The sequence below is a fragment of the Hyperolius riggenbachi genome, chromosome 4, assembly GCF_040937935.1.
Source record: "Hyperolius riggenbachi isolate aHypRig1 chromosome 4, aHypRig1.pri, whole genome shotgun sequence".
Taxonomy (NCBI): domain Eukaryota; kingdom Metazoa; phylum Chordata; class Amphibia; order Anura; family Hyperoliidae; genus Hyperolius; species Hyperolius riggenbachi.
In genome coordinates this window covers 373,050,407-373,066,830 of record NC_090649.1, presented here as the reverse complement: position 1 = coordinate 373,066,830, position 16,424 = coordinate 373,050,407, and the positions used below count along the sequence as shown (strand labels likewise).

Sequence of the window (16,424 nt, the reverse complement as noted above, 5' to 3'; positions counted from 1 at the left end):
TAATAAAGAACATCTCTGCTGCAAGAATAAAATCGTCACTAGTAGAGATGGTCAAGGAGATGCAAATAATTCTGCATTGATGCAGGTTTATGCAAATTTTGCATGCAAATGTATGCACTCCCTTTGTTTATGAAATTAATTTGGTACATTGTTAAATTTAAGATTGGTGACTAGATGTTAAGTTTTACAGTAGTACTATACATATGCACTCCCTGCAGAGCTGTTGTCAATCCACTGAGAATGTTGTGCACACTGATTGCAGAGTTGTTGTCTATCACCCATAAACCTGGTTTAGATTGTGCATGAAGAATGCGTAATGGAGGAAGAATCCACTTATTCTCCTGCAGAGTACCTGCACATCACTCTTACATGTACCCACAGTTACATTGCCTAGGGCCTGATAGATGTTCTTTGTTCCTGTCTGCACCCACTACAAAGTACTTCAAATACTTAACAAGGACTAGTTTTGATTTCTATTTAACAGCGTCTCTACAGCTATATCTGAAGTTTGGCTAAAATGCATCTCTGCACATAAAACAAAAACCACTGGGGTACACTAATGCTTAAAAGTTAGAATGCCCCAATATATTGTCTGTTTAATAAGATTCACTTGAACCCCGTATCAGCTGGGTTTTGGTGCATAGATCTGGCCAGGAAGATGACACTCTACCCTGTTGACCAACCCGACCTGTCATTGCCAGTGTGTCATCTGTATAATAAGATTAACCGGAGCCCCATGTCAGCCAGGTTCCAGCATGTAGCCCAGCCACCTTGCAGAAAATGGCCTCTGCCTTTTCTATATTGAATATAGAAAAGGCCAGGGCCATATTCTGCAAGGTGGTGGGACTACACGACAGGGTAGAGGTCCATCTTCCTGGCCAGATGCTTTGTTGAGTCCAGCTCAAAATTCAGAAAACAACTGTGAAAGTCACAGTATGTAACCCTTGACAGCAAGCAGCAGAAGTAGTATACTTGCCACTGTTTCAGTAAGGTAAGTAAAGGTAAGTAAAGTTAATTCACCAGAGCTGCAATGTAGACCAACACAATGGCAGTAGCAAGAACTAAAACAACCAGAAATATAATTAACTAAAATGTTTCACATAAGTAACTCAAAGTAGCAGAGTAATAAAACATGGCAAAGTAAAGTCCTCTTTAATTACCAACAACAGCTGAAGAACAGAGACTGGACCATATTACACAATTCACTAGCTATTGCAGAATTCATTAGAAGACCACTGTAGAATCATAGTTCTGCAGGACAAAGTAAGTTCATTCAATACAAAAAGAATATTGAGAACATTATTCATGGAGACGTACTCTAGCTGCAGCGTTTACTGCCATGCCGAACAAAGGGATCTTGTTTCCAGCTTGTATACTAACCAGTGTGTTAAACCAGTGGAGGGGGATGCTGAGGGCAGCTTTTATCATTAATAAACTTGGGTACTCTGTAGTGAACTTGAGTAATACTATTCCCAAAAATGTCACAGCAGTACATGATGTCATATTGGAAGAACAAATTAAACATCCTGTCATTCCATTTTTAAAGCTTTTTTTTGCTATTTGGTTTATCCAGTTTACTGCCCGCCCAACTGTCCACAGAAATAAGGATTATACTGTGTTTTTATACTATTACTGTTATATTATAGTAAGTGTACTCCCTCTATACCTCTCTCATGCTATTTCAAGACTAAAGGTGGCCACACACCATACAATTTTTTTCTGGTTGAATACAATTTCACAATCCATCACATACCATACAATTCTTGATAAAATTGATCTGAATTTTCCAACATGTCCAACCTCAAAAAAAGAAAAAAAAAATGGGAATTTCAAATCTGATTTATCAATCAAAAACAAAAAAAGCATTCGATTTTTCTGTACAACCAATCATATTTATTAAACTGGTGTAAAATTGGATCTTTTAATTGCATGGTGTGTGGCCACAGGGGCTGGTTCACACTGTGACTGCAAGAGCTTTTTCTATCACCCATAGCATTGCATAAGCAAGAGCTTTTAAAATCATAAATACTAAGAAAAAGCTCTTGCAGTGTGAACCAGGATTCACTCTTCGAACACTCAATAATTATCATCCAAACTGACCATTAATTGAGTGTCACTTGTAACAAAGTACAAATGATCGCAATACAGGCAAGCTGCTTGGCTGAAGCTGAACCCATGCAAAAGAAAAAGTGCTTCACTCAAAAAGGAACAGTCTGAATTCCCAGTTAGAACAGTGACTGATAGAGCCCCCAACTGATTCAAATATAGTAAGGATTATTTGTGAGTGTGCGCTGTATTAGGTTTTGCAGACCTCAAAAAGATAGGACAGGTAGAATTAAGAGTTTGTCACCCTTACTCTGAAATAAACTGCACATCACACAAAGATCCAACAGTTCTATGCAGCAGGTGGCATGTGCTAGTCAAGCATATGCTGCTGCATGGTGGTAAAGTAGCACTCATTCGTCATTTAATCGGTGTTATGCAACATTTGTATTGAGGCAGAATTTTGGCTCTTGTGATCACAAATGATCATCTCTAACAATGAAACTCTACGGCAATCACATAGCTTGTGGGCTAAGATACCTTTACTTAACAATAAGTTTCCTATAAGGAATATTTTGGCTTCAAAACACTTACTTTGCACTACTGTATTTTGGTCTTTTTAAAGACTAGAGACTACTTATGTGTATGGGCCAGTTCACACTTGAGCGGATGCAGAACAGCAACTGCGAGGCAGATGCGTTCCGTCTGTTCTGCATCCGCATGCAATGATTGAACCAGTCCACTCCACCTCTACACCCCGTCCGTTCTGCATCCGCACATCCGCTCCTGCATCGATAACGTCACCACTCACCTGTCCCACTGCCACCGGTTGGTCCCTTCTAAACAGCCCGGAGTCCAGCAGAAGCATATGGCTCTTCAATGGCTGCAGCAGATCAATTCTCCATAACAACAGGGAGCATTGTCATTGGTCCAATATCAACCAATGAGAATTATCCCTTTTGCTGAGGATTCCCATTGGTCTTTTGCAGCCCAGTGGAGATTTCATGGCCACCGGGATGTTTATTAGGGACCAAGCAGGGGTGATGGGTGGTGAGACATGTGAGTATCACGGCACAGCGACAATCAAAACAGGTGTTGCAGATGCGGCAACAAGCCAAGTGAGAACAGACAGCGACTGGCCTTGTGGAAGCGGATCCTATTTTCAACATAGGATCCGCATCCTCCATTTAAGCAGAGCTTAAAAAACGTCCCTTCTGGATATATTTTTTTTAAGAAAGTGTGAACTAGCCCTAATCTGACAGGCAAAGTTTAGTACCAAGTCAGGGTTTTATTGATCGATTGGAACTGCTCTCACTGTAACAAGAACCCCAATTTTATCAAGCTGTAAACAGTGCGGGGAAAAAAAAATCACCATTTTTTTATCTAGATAAATGAGATCAGTATCTGAAAAATAAACAACTGAACTAGCTAGTCAGCAACTGTATTTTGCAAATCAATTAATTTTACTATACATGTAGTTCTTTTTTTTATAGATAAAGTTTTGGTTTACTTCCTTCTGCTGTATTGGTTCAGTAAAATGTAACACTTAACAAGGAAAGAATTAGGAATTTAGAAATGTAATGTGTGTTCATGTATGACTACTGTGCATATCTGCTTCCAGTCCTGGAACAGGAAACAGCTGTATAAAAGGCAGTTAGCTCTCTGTTCCTCTAGTGAAGAATATGCAAATGGATGAGTAAAACAGGAAATTTTACTGGTGATTTTTTGACCTCTGCATGGCCGATAAATAAACCTCCCATAAGTCTCAGATAGTTTATCAATGAAAAGAGTGATTGGTTATGTTTCATCTAGCTAGCAGGGGAAGGAGCAGTAGGGATCAACTGAAGCATAGCTCTGCACCGTATTGAGCAGTACAAAGCTAGCAATACAGGGATTTAAAAAAATAAATGTAAGCAGATTTGGCAACATTACTCAGTGTAAGTATTTCTCCACCAGCCCAACAACAATTATGGCAAGATTAATTATCTCCAAAGATCTGCTTTAAGGCACGTACACATGCCATACTGCCGGCGACGGGTCCTTCAGACCCTCTCACTGAGCGGACGTTCAGCTGACAGTAGCACGTGTGTACACTAAGCGGATCATTCAGAAACAGCCTTATCAGTCTGCCGACAGCGTGTACACACGTGCTACTGTTGGCTGAACAGACCCCAGCAGGAGGGTCTGACGGACCCATCGTTGCCAGCGGTATGGCGTGCGTACGCGCCTTTACTATGTACAGCTTCTAGGAGGCAAACAAGGTGAGCTTCAGGCTCACAGCGGGGAATTGCGGTGCGTTGTAGTGGCCGCATTGTAACATGGAACATCGTATTGCAATGCAAAAGCAACTCAATGTTCACAGTGCGGCCGTTGTGGTGCATTCGGTCAGAGTGTGGCACCCGAATGCACTGCATTCAGCATCGTTTGCCATAACGCCCCCATTAACAGTACAGCAAAACATACTTTTCATTGACTGTGTGCGACACAGGGAATGCAATGTAACTCCCACCGTGAACCTAGCCTTAAGACTTGTATCTGACTCCTTTCCTTGTTCATTTAATTAACTAAAAAAATCTGTTAAATTACCAGCTTCAGAAAGCAACTACAATATATACTGATCCATTTTATGTTCTAATATAACAATCCAGCCAATAGTATAGGATAACAACAGGTATGGCAGAGTACCCAAGCAGCTCGATGTAACCCCAAAACCTCTAGGAAGCATAGGGGACTAAAAGAGACCAAAAAGCCATCCAACTAAAAAAGCAATGCTTGGTGCTTCTTAAAACAGAAGGTATTTGCGATAATCAGAGGGCAATATAAAAGCTTGGCAGATGAGCTTTTTGTCCCTAGGCCTTCTCAAAGGACTAGAGGACATGATATGCGCATGGAGGAAAAACGTTTTAGCCATTTATTTAGGAAAGGGTTCTTTACATTAAGAGTGATTAAGACTGAATGCATTGCCACGGGAAGTAGTTATGGCAAATTCTATACCTGTATTCAAAGGGGGCTTAGATGCTTTCCTTGCGTTGAAAGACACCCATGGCTACAATTACTAGGTAATGCCCAATGATGTTGATCCAGGGATTTTATCTGATTGCCATCTGGAGTCGGGAAGGAATTTTTTTCCCTCTTGGGGCTAATTGGGCCATGCCTTGTAAGGGTTTTTGCCTTCCTCTGGATCAACAGGGATATATGAGGGAGTAGGCTGGTGTTGTACTTTGTTCTCTGGTTGAACTCGATGGATGTATTTGAGTGTGGAACAGAGGCGCCCGCAGGATAAAAATTCATAAAACCTTTTAAAATGCTTGGAGGAAGTGGTGGGCTTGCCTCCCAAAAGCAAACAAGAAATCCTGTTTATGTAAGTTAATACGTTTATTATACGGTACCCCAAACAGAATGACGATGGACGTATGTCTTTTTTCAACCCAAATAACTATGTAACTATAATTCTGTTTTAACCACTTCGCCACCCGGGTACAGTATATCTACGCTCCTTTTGACTTCAGTTCCCCACCTGGAGCGTAGATATATGCACCCCCCGCCGCTGCCGCTGCTGTCCGCGCTCCCGCTCGCACTCCCGCGATCGTGCACGTGGGTATGTATGAGACACATGAGACCAAAAGTTATATATTTTGCCTAACTGCCTATATTTTTCCGATTCTGTCTAAGTTAGTTAGCTGAGAAAGCCCTGCATTAACTTAGACACTTAACTTAGACACTTAACAGAACTTCTATTCCTTTTTCATAATGTTATAATGAAAAATGAACTGTATGACATAGTGTCAATATGACCTTCTGCCTGTATATTGTATTAAGCTAGATAAATAACAATAAAATACTATCATATTCACTGAAAATAATGATGGTATGTGGCTCTATGTTAGTAGCTGTGCCTTAAAGGCAAAGGACTGGAGTTGCCGAAAGCAATTCAACTCCTATTATGTTGACTATTATACCCAGTGACAATGTAAGCGGAAAAAGTGCAACAGATTCACCATAGTGTCATGGCATACATGGTATCCTGTATACACAATATCCAAAAGCAAAAGATATTCTGTTACTTTTTACGCTTGAGATATTTAAACAGAAACATTGCAGCTACAGTTACAGGATAAACAATTAGGTTTACATTAAGGATCTCACACCCATGATTTCTGTGCTCAACAATGAAACAGTTTGCCAAAGTCAATCAAATATGCATCTTTTGAGAAAAGGGATCCTAAGAACATATATATTATATATATCCAGGGTACAGGGGCCCTGGCAGCAGAGATGAGAAGACACAGAACTAGGGTTGCTGGTTGCCGCGGTATACCGGTATGACGATATACCGCGGTTTGATTGTGCATGGTAATCATACCATGCACAATCTCGGTTTACCGGTTTTCGGGGGTGGGGCTACCAGGGGCGGAGCGACGTAGCGGCGGGGAAGCGACGTAGTGGCGGGTGAACGAACAGCAGAGAGGATAAGCAGTGTGCAGGACGGGTCGTACTGCACACTGTACTAGCTTCAATCTACTTCCTGTTCTTGTCCTATTTCCCTGAAACAACGCCCCCTGGGCTCTATTACAAGGAGATGATGCACAAACAGGAAGTAGAATGAAGCTAGTACAGCGTGCAGGACGACCTGGCTGCCAGCAAGTACTTGTTTTGTACCCCCTGCTGCTGCATCCCCCCTGGCTCTCTCTACTGCGGGCACCAATCCTGGCTACACCTATCCCTGGCTCTCTCTACTGCAGGCACCGATCCTGGCTACACCTATCCCTGGCTCTCTCTACTGCGGACACCAATCTTGGCTACACCTATCCCTGGCTCTCTCTACTGTGGGCACCAATCCTGGCTACACCTATCCCTGGCTCTCTCTACTGTGGGCACCAATCTTGGCTACACCTATCCCTGGCTCTCTCTACTGCGGGCACCAATCCTGGCTACACTTATCCCTGGCTCTCTCTACTGCGGGCACCAATCCTGGCTACACTTATCCCTGGCTCTCTATACTGCGGGCACCAATCCTAGCTACACCTATCCCTGGCTCTCTCAACTGCAGGCACCAATCCTGGCTACACTTATCCCTGGCTCTCTACACTGCGGGCACCAATCCTAGCTACACCTATCCCTAGCTCTCTATACTGCGGGCACCAATCCTAGCTACACCTATCCCTGGCTACCTATGTTGCATCCACCTATCCTAGATACACCTATCCCTGGCTCTCTCTACTGTGGGCACCAATCCTGGCTACACCTATCTCTGGTTCTCTCTACTGCGGGCACCAATCCTGGATACACCTATCCCTGGCTACCTATGCTGCATCCACCAATCCTGGCTACACCTATCCCTGGCTCTCTCTACTGCAGGCACCAATCCTGGCTACACCTATCCCTGGCTCTCTACTGTGGGCATCAATCTTGGCTACACCTATCCCTGGCTCTCTCTACTGCGGGCACCAATCCTGGCTAAACCTATCCCTGGCTACCTATGCTGCATCCACCTATCCTGGCTACACCTATCCCTGGCTAGCTATGCTGCAGGCACCTACCCTGGCTATACCTATTCTTGACTACCTATGCTGTGGCCACCTACTACTGGGGTGGGGGGCACATTATTTGATGTGGGGGGCCCCCGGGTCCAAATAATTGTTTAATACCATATACTGTAATACCGAGGTATTTTTTTTTTACGGTCATCATACCATGGAATTTCATACCATTGCAACCCTACACAAAACTTGCCATCGGACCGGTGAGAGTAAGCTCTGCTGCCAACACTCTGCACGGCAAAAGGAAGCACATTAAATGGGGGAGAGCTGGAGGGCTTGGTAGGTGGTCGCAGCTCCACAGGCTTTTCAGTGGATTTCATGCTATTGAAAATCTGTGTACAGTGTACAGAGAGGGACCTATCTGATGATCGAATCTGGTGGCCATGTATTGGTGTATGGTCAAGAGAAGACAAATAACACTTATAATGTGCTTTTTTCCTGGCAGACTCAAAGCGTCAGAGCTAAAGCCACTAGGGCACGCTCAGTAGGCAGTAGCTGTGTTAGGGACTCTAGCCCAAGGCCTCCTTACTGAGTAGGTGCTGGCCTACAGAACAGGAAGAGCTGAGTTTCAAACCCAGGTCTCCTGGGTCAGAGGCAGAGCCCTTAACAAGAACACTATAAAGCCACAGCTTTAGTTTCCTTACCATCCCCCACTTCACCCAACATCACATTATCACTCTGAAGTTACTGAATAGTGGGAATAGTATGCAGCCTTGTCATCGTCTCTTAACAGATAACATGGTCAAAATTGTAATATTCCTCAACATAATGCTATTAGTAGTGTATATGTTACAACAAGTTAAGTTTCTGAAAAATACAGCCAAGTGTTTCAGGGCAGATTCTTTCTTGAACATTGGAATATGACAAGCCCTGAGACAAGTGAATACAGTAAGAAGATATTCAGGTTTTGGAAATAATATGCAATGAAACTTTTGTTTGCTAAGTCTTCTAATGTCATTCTAGTTCAGATTCTAAATAGCCACAACAATCAAGTACATAGTGAATTCTAAAACATAGGTGTGGCAACTCTCCAGCAAAGGAAACTGTTGAATTACATACTCCGCAAATGATTGTTCAGACCAGTCTGTCTGCTGAAATCTCTGTGTGAACGTCAAAAGGCTTAAGGAGAGATAACTCTCAGTATTACTTGCTAGTCTGAGTAGCAGATGTTAATTAGATTTTAAGATGTAATGAATTACAGGGCTAAAACAACACAGTCGCTGATGAGGGTTCTCAGCCCAAACTGATGCGTGAATTTTTTAAAACATTTTTTTTAAATTTGTTGAAATTCCAGATCCTTGGTAATTCACTAAAAAGTCCATAAAAGAAACAACACCAAAATATCTATCCATAGTTTCTATTGATTAAAAATGAAAATTACTCTCAGCCCATCTTCCAGCACTCTCAATGTGCCCTTGTCTCCACCTCAGCACCCACACTCATGCACTGGTTTCCTCCTCAGCATACACAATAATGCAGTCACTCCTCAATAGCACCATAAATCACTCACTTGCTCCCTTGCCAGCACCCTCAATTATGTCCTCACACACTCCCCATATCTCCAGCACCTTTTTAATATGTTTTTACTTCCTCCCCAGTACCCACAATCATGCACTTGCTCCATCCACAGCACCCTTAAAAACCTGCTTACTCCCTATCCAGCACCCTCAATCATGTCCTTGCTCTATCCACAAACCTCCAGCACCCTCAATTATGTATTCATTCCTTTCCAAGCATCCTAAATCATGCGCTTGCTCCCTTTTTGCATCTCTCGGTCATGTCTTTCCGCTCTCTCCAACCCCAGTCCTCTTCAATCATGGGCTCAATCCTTCCCCAAACCCCTAAGCACCCTTAACTATGTACAGTAAAACCTTGGATGGAGTGTAACTTTGTTTAAGAGTGCTGTGCAATAGCAAACATTTCTGCGAAATCTTGACTTGATATACAATAAAAAAAAAAAAGTGTACATGCGTCAAGTCATCACAACTGAGCCGACCGCTCTTCTCCCTTTGGCGCTGCAGGGCTGTACTTAAAGAGAGTCTGAAGCGAGAATAAATCTCGCTTCAGACCTCATAGATAGCAGGGGCATGTGTGCCCCTGCTAAACCGCCGCTATCGCGCCGCTAAACGGGGGTCCCTTCACCCCCAAATCCCCTCGGTGCAGCGGGGGAGCGCTTCCTGGTTGGGGCAGGGCTAACCGCCGCAGCCCTGCCCCACGCGCGTCTGTCAGCGCGTATCTCCGCCTCTCCCCCACCCCTCTCAGTCTTCCTTCACTGAGAGGGGCGGGGGAGAGGCGGCGATGCGCCGCTAATAGACGCGACTGGAGGCAGGGCTGCAGCCGTTAGCCCTGCCTCCAGGAGCGACCAAGTCTGCGACCAAGTGTTGCAGTGGGGGGTTTGGGGGTGAAGGGACCCACGTTTAGCGGCGCGATAGCGGCGGTTTAGCAGGGGCACACATGCCCCTGCTAACTATGAGCTCTGAAGCGAGATTTATTCTCGCTTCGGAGTCTCTTTAATTGTGCATAAAGAGGAACTCCAGTGAAAATAATGTAATAAAAAAATTGCTTCATTTTTACACTAATTATGTATAAATGGTTTAGTCAGTGTTTGCCCATTGTAAAATCTTTTAAATCCCTGCTGCTTGCTTTTTTAGCAGTTGGAAACAGCTGTAAACAGCTATTTCCCACAATGCAACAAGGTTCACAGACAGGAAACTGCCAGGACCACGGTCCTCAGAGTTTCTTGTGGGAGGGGTTTCACTACAATATCAGCCATACAGAGCCCCCTGATGATCAGTTTGTGAAAAGGAATAGATTTGTAATGTAAAAGAGAGTGTCAGCTACTGATTGGGATGAAGTTCAATTTTTGGTCACGGTTTCTTTTTAATCTGAGTGTTGAGGCGGTGCAAAGTCAAATTTTCATGAAATCCTCAAAAGTAACTGTCACTGGATAAGTTCCTTGTTAAAACCACACACGAGCACACTCGCGCACGGTTGGGGTGAGCCAACAGATGGTAATGATTCTGTTATAGTGAAAGCCTTTTTTTCATTTTTATTTTACACTATTTTATGTTCTTGGATTGTGGATTAAATCAACTGGGTTTACATGAATTCCTATAGGGAAATTCGCTTTGACATAAAAGTGCTTTGAATTACATGTATGTTTCTGGAACAAATTATGCTCGCAGACCAAGGTTCCACTGTACTTGTTCCCTCCCTAGTGCCCTAAATCATTTGCTTGCTTCCTCCACCCCTCTTCCCCCCAGTGGGGTTTATTCATCAAACACTGGTAATACTGCAGTGCACATATAGTGCAGGGCTCTACCTTCACTTCTACATGCAGTACCACACGTTACACCAGTAGCGTGACTCATGGTACTAGAGTAGAATCGCGATATATTAAAATTTTAAGCTGATGAGCTCTGGCACGTTTGATTGTGGAAGTGAAACAACAGTTACTCCCTCAGCTGAGCTACTTCAGGGGAATAAATACTATTGCTTTTCCATAATATTTATTACCAATAAATGATTTAGTCAGTGTTTGCTCATTGTAACATTTTTCCTCGCCCAGATTTACTTCCTGAACTTCCTGAAATTTTTCACAGGCTGCGTCATCTTTAGTACTGGCAGGACATGGCAAGCCAGTAGTAAAGATCTCTGGTCTCCTAGAATGCTCTGGTGGGGAGAATTCCACATAATAAACACCCTAGGATAAGCAGCTAAGCCTCAGTGGGAGGGTGGGGCTACATACCAAAATACATCAATATGCAACTATAGGAAGTGTTAGGAAGGGTTTCTGATGCTTTATCAGGATATGTAAAGGGATTCCGAGCACCTTTCATGGGCATGTCTTTAAAGGGAACCAGAGACGCCAGAAAAAAGATTTTATACATACCTGGGGCTTCCTCCAGCCCCATACGCACGGATCGCTCCCACGCCGCCGTCCTCCGCTTCCTGTATCCGCCGGTACCGGGTCCCGTAGTTTCGGCCAGTTGGCGTCAGCACGCGGCCAATTGTCCGCAACACAGGGGCTCTCAGCATACCCTTACGCGTGCGGCTGCATACTGCGCAGCCGCATGCGTAAGGATATGGAGGGATCCCCTGATCATGCGGACAATTGCGCGCGTCCGCCGGAAGTGACGGGACCCGGTACCGGCAGATCCAGGAAGTGGAAGATGGCGGCGTGGGAGCGATCCAGGCTTATGGGGCTGGAAGAAGCCCCAGGTAGGTATGAAATCTTTTTTCTTTTTCCATGTCCGGCGTCTCTGGTTCCCTTTAAGACTCCGACTAGTACTTAAAGATGCATACCTTTCTGTAGCTCGTACTCTCCTCTTTCATCTGATGCCTGAATCGCCGTTCTACACCAAATAGTTGTTATTCGATTTCAATTTAAAAATCGCAGCTGCCATCTTGGCTATGTTATAACTTACGGGTCACCCGTCTCCTCTGTTAGAGAAGTGCATCACTGAATGAAGCAGGAAGAGGAAGTGACACGCATGGCCATTGCTAGAGGCTCCTCCAGGGGTGTCATAGCACGACTTTATTGGAAGTCGTCTGGCTTAAAGGCATGCCCATGAGAGGTGCTCGGAGTCCCTTTAACATAAAAGTTAGTATCCTGAATAATTTAGGGCATTCTACTTTATGTCGTAATGGTTTTGCTTTAATAGTTATGCTAAATAATAAGAACACACATTAAAGGTTTTTAACTATACTGTACCATACATTTTAAATGATTTAGGTCCAAACATATTAAACCTATATTTTTTTCAAATTCTCACTCAAAACCAGCAGAGCCTGCTGTTACAGACATTACAAAAAGATTATATTTACATCTAGTTTAGTCATTGGAATTTCCCTTCCTGCTGTCACACCCCTCTATTTAAAAAGAAAAACTCAGAATGACATGTCCACCTTGTAGTCAAAGCCAAAGTTTTGTGTCAATCATATCCGTTCACAAACAATTAATATTTCTAGCTGATGTGTAGCTGGCTGGAGATATGCTTTATCTAAGGTGAAAGTGACCAAAGATCTGGAAGTCCTTTTCATTCCAGAATGTAAGCTATCAAAGACAGGATTTCCTCCTCCTAGTGTTCTGCTTTCAGCTCACATGCTGTTGTGCTATGTTTTCATGAAAATTCTTAAATGCTCTTTTGTCCTAAGTCACATAGTCCATTCTAACACTGATGCTATAAAGTGACCCCTGTGAATGCACGCACATTGCAAAGCACCTAAATGTCAGAAATATAGTTATTATAAAATATTCAAAACATTTTTGCATATTTTTGAATGCTTTAACCATTTAAACAGCTTCGGTGAAAATGGAGAATACACACGGATTCATTTTAAGCTGTTTTGCCACCATTCCAAGTTTTCCCTAGACAATTTGCAGCTGAATTAAATTTCAAATAATTGATGACTGTATTTTACCATTAATTATTTATGATGCAGAACGACTGAGGAGGAAATGAATCCTTTCAAAACAGCTCCCAAGTTAGAATATGAGATTCTAGCAGCTACAAGGGATTTTGTGAGAGTTTCTTTTTAATAAATCAACAAAAGGTTAACCAATTGCTTCAAAAGGTAGTACAGTAAAATGCATATATATTCCATCACATGAAATTATTTTTTGTAGTAAATCCCCTGGAACACACTAAAGTTACCCACACACTTTTTTTTCCAATTGATTTGGACCTTAATTCAATTGAAAATATTGATTGGATCGCATGGAAGATTTAGGCAGGGAACACACTTGACTGTTTTCACACACGGTTTCTGCACAGAAATGTTAATCAATGGGCTAGTTCACACTTAATGCGTTTTTGTGCGCAGAAAAAAAAAAACGGACATTCTGCATGATAATTCTACACATTGTCAGTTTTTTTTATCAATTAGCTGTGAAAAAAATGTGCACGTTTTTCTACATAGAAACACACTTGGTGTGCAGAAAATGCAGAAAAACGCACACAGAAATCTGAAAGACAAGTGTGTGTTCCCTGCCTTAAGCCATTGGAGAATGATCGATGGCCCATAGTGTTGCACTGCATCAAACAGTGTAACGCTGCAGTTCAATCAAGTTTTCAATAGGTGTATGGGTCCATTTAAACCAGGAATCTCTCCATGTACCTCATGTAATTAATTGTATAGGCCAAACGTGTTTGATTTTGTTCAGGGTGTCCTGTGATTCACACAGCCCTTTACTAATGTACATTTAATGAGGTGACATCCCTATTTTCAGTTCAGCCTTGCAGCTTCCAGTGTAACTTGCCTGCCCCTCAGACACTGAGTCAACCACATCATGCTGCTGATTTATTAAGGCATGTGACCAACAAAACAAACAGCTGAAAGAGTAAAAACAAAGTGATGTCATCTAACATCATTTAAGAGGTCTATGTGAAGGACAATACTCGGTAGGTAAAACTTTAACAAAGCAAGCAGTTGATACATGTATTGCAGGTGACTGGAAATAAGGCTTATTGGTACCGCTGAGCTGTGCAGTGCTGAACAGCAGGGTCAGAACCGCGTCAGCTCCTTTGCTATGTCGTCTATGATGTCATTCCATAAGCGCTGTGCTGTTTACATGGATCTTCAATAAAAGATATGCAATTTTATCTAAATTGAAGGAGTGCGGATTTCTGTTTCCTAAGCCTTGTAAGTTTTTTTTTGCCATGCTCTGGATCAGAGTATTTAGAGTATTTAGAGTATTCAGCTTTAAAGCAATTCTTCTGGATTAATTTAATGTACAGATGCCTTTTTTCATGTAACTATGTTATGGCGCAGTGTAGCCTCACAAAGAGATCTCCAGCTACTACAGTGTATGCATTCAAGTTCCTTTTCATGTTTATCCTCACATCCCAAAACATACTAATAGGTTTACTTAGCCTTAGACTATGATATAGACATTATGCTTTGGCTACGATAGGGAATGGATTATGAGTCCCACCAAGGGTCTGTTAGTGGCAGGATTGTGTACTTTGTAAAGCGATGCAGAAGATGCTGGCATATTAGAAAATGTATAATGATAATCTAGGCATTCCAGTAGCCAAAGTCATAACAAAACAATAACTGACTTCTATACAAAAGCTATACTCCTGTATCTTTTGAAGTGGAGATTTATGTAAATGGTGCTATCCTATATAATAGGCAATTGTCCCTGTGTACAGCAGGGACAATTGTCTCTGTGTAGCTGGGTCCGTGCTTTTTTGCTACTGCGCATGTGCGCAGCACGGACCCAGCCTCACACAGACAGGAGGACAGGGACGGAGCCAGGTGGGTGTGTGAGCGGGCGGCCAGGTGTGCGTGCGTACGTGTGCGCGACGGGCGGGTGCGCGCAGGCCCGCGTAGACAGACCTAAGGTCACTAGTGTATTTAATAACATCCTAAAAATACACACAAAAAAAAAAAAAAACAATACCACTAGCCTAGTATAACAAATACAACTTTGGAAAAAAGATCCACTTATGTTTTATTTTCCCCGATTGTCTAAACCAGTGGTCCTCAAACTAAGGCCCGCGGGCCGAATGCGGCCCCCTGAGGCTTCATCACCGGCCCTCCACTTACAACATGTATTACTTATAGTTCTGCACATGCTGTGTTGGGGGCATAATATCTGCTTTGGTTAAAGGAGTCATCAAGCAAGTAATGCTACCCAGAGTACTACTTACCCGGGGCTTCCTCCAGCCCCTGGCAGCCGTTAAAGGGAACCAGAGACGCCAGATAAAAGATTTTATACATACCTGGGGCTACCTCCAGCCCCATACGCACGGATCGCTCCCACGCCGCCGTCCTCTGCTTCCTGTATCAGACAGTTCTGGGTCCCGTAGTTTCGGCCAGTCGGCCGCATCACAGGGGCTCCCAGCATACCATTACGTGTGTGGCTGCCTACTGCGCAGCCGCACGCATAATGGTATGCTGGGAGCCCCTGTGATGCGGCCAATTGTCAGCGTCCGCCGGAAGTGACGGGACCCGGTACCGGCGGATCCAGGAAGCGGAGGATAGCGGCGTGGGAGCGATCCAGGCTTATGGGGCTGGAAGAAGCCCCAGGTATGTATGAAATCTTTTTTTCTTTTTGTACGTCCGGCATCTCTGGTTCCCTTTAAGTCCCTCGCCAAAGCTCCGCCACTGGCTCCCGGTCCCTCGTGGTGCCTCGCCAGGTGTCCTCTACTGCGCCCCTGTCAGTCACCTCCACGTGGTCTGGAACGTACTGCGCAGGTGCAGAACTACGGCACCTGCACAGTACACCCTGGACCACGGGTAGGTGATTGACATCGGCGCCAGCACAGCAGAGGACACCTGGCGAGGACCGGGGGACAGCCGCTGACAGCGGAGCTGCAGTGAGGGACATAGTGGCTGCCAGGACCAGGAGGAAGCCCCGGGTAAGTAGTACGCTGGGTAGCATTACTTTGATGACTCCTTTAAATTGAGACAACAGAGCTGCACATGTTAACAGGCAATAGTTTACACTACCTAGGTTCAATGTAATGTTTTCTACATCATAATATGTATACTCCGGCCCACCATTAGTTTGAAGTATGTTGACCCGGCCCTTGACCGAAAAAGTTTGGGGAACTCTGGTCTAAACCAATACTGATTTAAAAAATAAATAAATAAATAAATTTAAAACAAACATGAATTTTCACTTACCAGTATGCTGGGTGCAAGCAACATAAACAGCAATAAAGTACAATATATGCTGCATCTTCCTTCTCCAGTGACTACACCACATTCCGTTTAAGAGGTGCGTCCTATGAAAAAAAAATAGAGAAAAAGGGACCTTTTAATTGGGCGTTTCTGTGACCAGAATCAGACATCTCTTTGCTTAATTAAGTGTTTATGAAGTTTTAACTT

At 43.4% G+C, this 16,424-nt stretch overlaps 1 protein-coding gene across 7 annotated transcripts in view; it reads right to left on the bottom strand.

Annotated features, from left to right (window-relative positions):
• ADGRG6 (adhesion G protein-coupled receptor G6) overlaps nucleotides 1-16,424 on the bottom strand; it is a 236,862-nt gene that overhangs the window by 183,949 nt on the left and 36,489 nt on the right. For all 7 annotated transcript variants that reach the window (XM_068232044.1, XM_068232047.1, XM_068232048.1 and 4 more), the window contains exon 2: nucleotides 16,221-16,321. In XM_068232044.1, the coding sequence (XP_068088145.1) occupies nucleotides 16,221-16,321 (101 nt within the window). The remainder of the gene's footprint in view (nucleotides 1-16,220; nucleotides 16,322-16,424) is intronic.